Source organism: Hypomesus nipponensis, chromosome 18 (assembly GCF_054491055.1).
Source record: "Hypomesus nipponensis isolate SF chromosome 18, ASM5449105v1, whole genome shotgun sequence".
NCBI lineage: Eukaryota > Metazoa > Chordata > Actinopteri > Osmeriformes > Osmeridae > Hypomesus > Hypomesus nipponensis.
The window spans coordinates 21115116-21122500 of NC_140378.1; the positions used below are offsets into that span (position 1 = coordinate 21115116).

Here is a 7385-nt window from a genome sequence, read left to right on the forward strand (position 1 = left end):
ATAAGGACGTAGTGGAGCAATTTGCTAACGATGCTACGACCATCTTTATAAATGGGACCGTTAGAACCGAAAGAATAGTTTAAATATGAAGCTAAGCTATTGAAACAAGCCAAACATATCTCATGCTCTCACGCAACACCTTGTATTTCTCACTCTAAGAAATAAGGGATAACTTTGTTGTCTCGAGTTAAACAGAGTTAAATGCAAATATGAAAACATCACCCGCCTAAAATTTCAGAATAGACGCTGTCTAGGCAGCGTTATTTCCAATTGCAGTAACTCAGCGGATAAATGTGTGTACCAGTAACACACGGGCTGCGGGCGGGGTGCGAATCCCTCCGGGGCTCGTTGCAGCGTCCTCTCTCTCCCCAGACCCTCCTCTCTCGACAACATACTGCCACTATCATTCATGATAAATGGAAGAAATTAACAGTAGGTATGCAAAGGTAAATAAACTCGGAATACAATGAAAAATTATAGACAGGAAAAACATGTTCGCCTGAGTTAACTTACACAGCAGAGACGGCGGCAGGTGACGGCAGAAGTGCAAAATGTTCTTAATTGAGGGGCGTGGTGTAAGGCTGATACAAGGTAGAGAGAGATGTATGTCCCGTCACTCCCGCGGCTTCACGAGCAAGGATGCCCCCACACTGTGCTTAACCGGAATATTAAAAAAAGAAGCTTGACAAGTGATTCAGCACGGTGTCCGTGAAAAATTGGCATTGCTGAAAACAAACGCACATTTTTGACAAACAGGTAGGCTATGTTCAGTTCAACTTAATGTTGTTTTTGAAAGTTAAAACGCATTTTGGCGTTTTGGCTATTAACAGACAACATTAGGCTATTCATTCTAAGCGATAGCCTACTATCTTTTGGAGTTCGTTGTGACTTGTAGCCCAGTGATAACATTAATGTAGCCTAAATCTTCAAAGACGAGAGACAGAATTGAAGAACAGAAGATACTTTTGACTTGTAAAACATTTCATACCAGTCACTTCTTTTGTGGTAGCCTACTTCGTTTCATGCCTAGTCTTAGTAGTCTATATAGTTAGTAAAATAGCCTACCAGATATTGACAAATGACGCACGGCGAGGCAGAAGTTGGTTTCCTTAGTGACTGCGGAGTGGGTCTACTCGTGTGTGTCAGATAAAAGCTCTCGTGGAAGTAAAATACAGGAAGTTCAATAAACTAAACAGTGTATTTATTATTATTATTATTATTATTAGGCTATTATAAGGTGTGGTTGTGTGTGATTATCTGTATGCTAACTGAAACGCAAATCACATTGAATGATTTGTGTTTGCGCGTATATTTGCATTTCTTGTTTCCAGAAAGGTATAGCCTACTGGAGGTAGCCTACTTTGTCGTTGTGTTTAGCAAAGGGGAACAACCGATTCTAAAAAAAATAGGCCTAGGTGGGAATATATTTGTATTACTTTCACCATCATTTTGGCAGACATTTTTATTCAAAACAACTTTAAAAGAGAGATTTGAATCAAATGAGATTTTGAGTCAAATGCCCTACCCTCCAGGGGCCTGTTCCATAAAGGCCTTTTAAAAAAGGTAAACTTAAAGTCGTAAACCAGACTTGAATAAGTTTAATTAGTCAAGCTAAAGTGCTAAAGTGGTTCCATAAAGACCAATTTCAGCTCACGCAGTCATACTAATTCAAGTCAGATTTAAGTAGTCAAGCTAATTGCGCGTGCACCCTATTCTTAAGCAGCCCGAGAGGTAAAACATGGATCGTGGAATCCATCACGGCAAAAGCGATGCACACGGCCACGTGACTTCTTCCAGAAAGAACGTTCCCTTTAAATCGTGTACTATGACAGTTGCCTTATCTACCGCTTCATCAAAATAAAATGACACGCCATGATTGACGTCGTGAACGATAGGCTACGTAGGAGGACCTTTTTAGACTTTTACTTCGTTGATTAAAAAACACCCTCTAAATTCATCTAAATTGGCTTTTTTGACATCGTTTAAAATAAATAGCCTACTATTAATCAATACATCCAGTAGGCCTAGCCAAACTTTTTAACATGGTTTTTGTGTCGGGGAAATGGAGGGCGGATTTAGGTTCGTTTTGCAATTGTAGGGTACGATTAATAATTATATTGCCATGATAATTATACTTGGATAATTTAGATTGAGAAATAGGCCTATGCCTGATGCCTAAACATTTGAAATCACAAACTAACATCCATACATTAACGGCTATGGTGTGTAGCCTATCAAAGCATTGTTCATCATTGTTTAATGCATTAGGCTAAATGTTGTAGGCTAATTAAGTTGATTTATATCAATGTTGAACATATTGAACTGATGAGAATAAGAAAATGAGAATGTACGTGGTAAAACATCGTTTTCCCGTTGGGTCAGTGTTACAGGAACGTCTGGTTAAACACCAAGTCACGCTAAGCCTGACAGTTAGTCTGACCCTGACCAGACTAGTTTTGCTGCCTAAATTGCCATAGTAACCGAGTTCGAACTACGTTGAGCTTGCTTTATGGAACCGAATTAGCTAGAAATGAGTCCGACTAACTGACATTAGTCGGGCTTATTAGGTAAACTCGCTTTATGGAACAGGCCTCAGGGCTCTACAGTGCGAGCATTTCACTTGCATTTGCGCCTAAAAATAGGTAGGCCCTCTCTGCGAACTTGAAAAATAATTCACGAGCACAGTGCTCGAGTGACGGGCTGTTGTCAATACACGGAACAACAGCGCGATGAAGTGAAGCATACCATTGATTTCAGATGGAAAGCAAGTGACGGAGTTGCGACTGCTAGATGTGAACATAGCATAATGACGCGCGAGCGACGATTCGCAACCAATGGGCCAGAGCCATATGAAAACAGCTTTGATCTCGCCGACATTTCATCACTTGGTTCAAGTAGCTCGCTAAAAAACACTGCTGGCGACCTGTTTGAATGGTTTTCAACAGACAGTAGCACCATCTCGATTTACTGACATTTTCGGTATATTAACACATATCAATTGGTTACTGGTGTGTTGTATTATGTAGGCTACATGATACTTTATTAACATTTATGTATTACATTAACATTTATGTATTAGCCTACATTAACATTTATGTATTACATTAACTTATAACACTAGGCAGCAATTGTCAAGCAGAGCTAGAAATTGCTATGCTAGCTACCATATAGCTCACACCAGCTCAATTTAAGACAAGAAAGGAGTTTGGTAAATAGAACAGAATATAGGCTACAAGGCAACCAATTGCATTCAATAAAACATTTTATTATGCAATATGTCTAGTGAGAGGGTAAAGTTTGTTTCAGTGAGTGTAGGGTTGCCAACCGTCCCGATTTGTCCGGGACATCCCGATTTATGGGTGATTTTGATTTATCCCGTCCGGGACTGCTCCAGTCCCGTTTTCCAATCACAGCCTCGCCGGCCGGTATTCATATTCAGTGAACTGCGAACATGTGCGCGTGTTAGAAGGGAGCGCGAGTGCATGGAAATATTAACGCGAAGGGCCTTGCATCACCAGTGCAGACGACCATCAGAAGCTGAAAGCACTCCTGGCCTCGGCGATTTACCTGACTGAATTAGGTGAATGATGGTTTCAATCATTTTAATATTTTCTGGTATATCTAAGTTAAGTTACCCAGGAGCTCTGTTGACATAGACTTAGCTAACGTTAGCAACAGCTTGATGAGATGAGTCATTGAACACAGCAGTGGCGGTTCTAGGGGGGGGGGGGGGGGCAAGGGGGGGGGGGCATTGTTTAATCAGAGGGGCACATTAAAAACGGAATCAAATTATATTTAAACATTAAATACTTTAATTTTGCTTTACATTAAAATCATACAAAATGCTCTGGCTCTCCCTCTTCCAGCTCCTCAACTCTCTCAATACCTTGATATGTTTCTCTGACTTTTTAATGATATGTTTCTCTAACTTTTTTTTTTATAAAAAGGCTGCAATGTCCCTTCCTCGGTTCATGATGACAACTAGAAGAAGAAAAACGTGTAAAAAAAAAAAAAAAAAAGTTACTACATAGAAACGCCCCTGGACTACAGGAGGAGAGAACGCAAGGTTAGCCAGCTAGCTAAAGCTCTAGTGGAAAATTCCAAATGAACGCAGCCCTTAATTAGTGGCGCTTACACACAACAGTGACACTGACAGATCGAAAGCTAATTTGAGACAATATAAAGATGGAAAACCAGGCAAAGAAACGTAAACGTAATTACCTTCACTAGACAACATTTTACCAATTGGTCAAACGGCTCGCACGCTCGCATTAACCATGGAAGTTAAACCTAACTAGCAAGTTAAACCTAACTAGCATCACATCAGGCACAGAATTTGCATGCATTAGCGGGGCAAAATTGTCTGTTGCCTCGTCGGAAATGTGTGTTTCTCTGGATCTTTCACAAACTATTAACGCTACACCATTCATGTTCAGTGTTACGAAGCAAGTTAGCTGGTAAATTGATCAAATTACTGCATTATTTTAAAACTGTTTTCAAAATCAGCTAACTTGATTTGTAACACTGAACTTGAATGGGGTTGAACGTTGCAAAATACAATGTTTGGGACTATAGGTCGCAAATGACATGCTTACTTCTGCCTTCTTCAATTAGGCTACAATGGAAGTGTCCCAACTCTCTTTTTATAATATGGCTCTGTGTCTACCTAGCTTTGACTACCAAGCCTTTTAATCCGTGGCGTGCTTACATAGTCTCTAATGTCCCAGTATTTTAAGAAAATATCAACTTTTCTATGTTTCTTAAACTATTTGTTCTAGTTCTATCAGAGTGAAAGTTGCTAGTTGTCTAACATTAACTGTTAAGTCAGCGGCGTTGTTAGACATAGAACTGTACTGGGGCACAGGCCCCTATTCATATCCCTTCTTTCAAGCTTGTTGCGCACAATGCACTATTAGCCTAATAGGCTATAGAAACTCCCCTTGCTTAACCCACTATATCAGGGATCAGGGACACAAGTTTGATATCGGCCTTGGCAGGGACATCTATAGTTAATGCAAGCTTTGTGTTTTCGGTTTGTAAAACTCAAACTTTAGATTTTACTGGGGCACAGCAGATACTGGGCACATACCCCTGTAAAAAGGGTCTAACAACGCCCCTGTGTTAAGTTATGTTTAATAAAGAAATTGAAGAAAAAAAAACACTGTGCTCCTAAATGTCTGTGTTCTCCTAAATGTTTCATTTAGGAGCACATGTACTCCTTTGTGGAAACATTAGCGTAGAGCCCTGCCCTCGGAACTAGACTCACCCGTCCACGTACCCAAAACTAATAGGCTAGTGTAAGCCTAAAATGGCGTACGCCCCCCCAAAAAATCCGATTTATCAAACCGTGCGTACGCACACCTGTAAGCAGTGTTCCCTTTATAAATCACAGATTACCCACAAGTGTGCGTACATGAATCAGCATTTTACCCCGCCAATTTTTAACCATAAATGGTCAATGCAAAGCACCTCATGAATGCTAATCCAGTATATTAATGACCCTGGCATGCGATATTTTTTACGATGAATCATGGCGCATGACGACTTCTCAGACACCTGGCCTGGCCTGTGTGCGGAGGCCCAAAAACCACTTTATTTGGTGGCCGGTGGATCACCAATAAACAAAAATAGTGCGAGTTGCGTGAACTGATTGATACCGCTAGTCGAGATATAATTTGAAAACCAAAGCGTTTTGTTATGAACAATAATCTATTAAAGTCTGGACTGATAACGAATACGTAAAGTGTAGCTGTTGATTTGAGCGGGGGTTATATGCGCTCATCTGATTGGACGTTACGTTTTGCTGTATGGTGCACTTACACAAAAGTGTTTGTTCCTCTTTCCTGTAAAGTAATTCAGATGGCGACGTTTCACTTATTCCTCCGTACATGTGTAGTGTATAAGTAAACCGGTTATCCTACCCTAAAATGTATAACGCAACAGCAGCGATTGCACGGGAGCTTAACGACTGTATTTCCAGTTTTTGACATATGATGATAAATGCACAGTATTAAATAAATATATATTAGTCATACACTGTTCTGCAGTTATCTAAAGGTAGGATATGTGATGTTATCCTGTATTCCAGGGGTTCCCAATCCTGGTCCTCGGGCCTCCCTGCCCTGCATGTTTTAAATGTTTCCCTGCTTCAACATACCTGATTCCAATGAATGGGTCGTTATCTAGTTATGCAAAAACCTGCTAACGACCATTCATTTGAATCAGGTGTGTTGGAACAAGGAAACATCTATACCATGCAGGGCAGGGAGGACCAGGATTGGGAACCCCTGCTGTATTCCATGCAGTCGGGCATCTCCCCCTCCTACACTCCCGTAATGGATAATCTGATGGTGAGACAGACAGCGATGAATTTGTATTTAAAAATTGAGTTGGATTGTCCAAGGTGTTTATGGAACAATTATCACTCAGTACAAGCGCAAATAACACTGCTGGATTTAATCTTCATGAAAATGATGAAATCGAGTGAAAAAAAACGTGAGGAAAACAAAATATAAATATTACGATAAGCCTAATCGTTCTTCCCACATTTACTTTCTGCAGTCTGATACAGTAAGGTCATCTGCATCGCCAATTCCAACTGTTTCTAAAATGTGCGTATGCCTACGGGAGGGTCAGAGTTTGCGTGGAGGACCGCACATCTCCCGTCAAGTAGCAGAGATGGATAGCCTGACGTTGTCATACTCATAATTCTAGTCAGAATATGAGTCTGAAAACTCTCCGTTGGGCTTTGAGTACGGAGCGTGTTTCAACCGAACTCGTAAAACAAATGCCTCTACGCTCAATTGGATAGACCTACAACCAATCAGAGCAACGTAATATGTTGTTTGTTGAAAACGAATTCAACCCAAGGGCTCTTTCGTGACGTTGTTGATTACGTTACTGTTGATCATCTGTCCATCATCGTATAAAGCCCGCCCTGGCAATTTCGTTGGTCCGTCCCGATTCTGGGTTTTCTGTAGTTGACCCCAATACGAGACCCTCCAGACCCAACTTCCCGAACACATTTTTTTGTGGGCGGGAGAAGTTGGGCTGGCAGCCAGGCTAAGAGATGGACGCATGCAAACAAAGACTGAACAGGGACATTAACGTGTTTGTTTGTGTAAAGGGAGATGCTTTTTCGAAGACACAGGAATCTTACTGTTACTGTGGTGGTGTTTCTGGTCCTCGTCACCATCTTGTACATCACTGGGCCAAGGGACATCGACCAGGTGAGACAACACACACACACACACACACACACACACACACACACACATGGAAGTTTGTATCGCTATTTTTGTGGGGACTCACAAATTGTTCACATTCAAAATCCTGTTTTCCCTAATCCAAAAACTTAACTTGAACCGTAAATCAAAATCCAACCC

At 41.0% G+C, this 7385-nt stretch overlaps 1 protein-coding gene and 1 long non-coding RNA gene across 3 annotated transcripts in view; one reads left to right on the forward strand and one right to left on the reverse strand.

The window, feature by feature from the left end:
* Window positions 1–149: 149 nt before the first annotated feature.
* On the reverse strand, window positions 150–1138 carry LOC146252686 (uncharacterized). 2 transcript variants are annotated; one of them, XR_014732051.1, is made up of 3 exons: window positions 1066–1138; window positions 514–655; window positions 150–400 (listed from the first exon to the last, which is right to left on the reverse strand). It is a non-coding gene; the product is annotated as an uncharacterized LOC146252686 (long non-coding RNA). The 2 variants fall into 2 exon arrangements; XR_014732050.1 differs by having other exon boundaries at window positions 989–1081.
* Window positions 1139–6242: 5104 nt separating this feature from the next.
* Window positions 6243–7385, forward strand: part of LOC146252687 (alpha-1,3-mannosyl-glycoprotein 4-beta-N-acetylglucosaminyltransferase C-like) — a 3717-nt gene continuing 2574 nt past the window's right edge. The window contains exons 1-2 of the mRNA XM_084679112.1: window positions 6243–6350; window positions 7127–7229. Coding sequence (XP_084535238.1) covers window positions 7131–7229 — 99 coding nt within the window. The 5' untranslated portion in view covers window positions 6243–6350; window positions 7127–7130. The remainder of the gene's footprint in view (window positions 6351–7126; window positions 7230–7385) is intronic.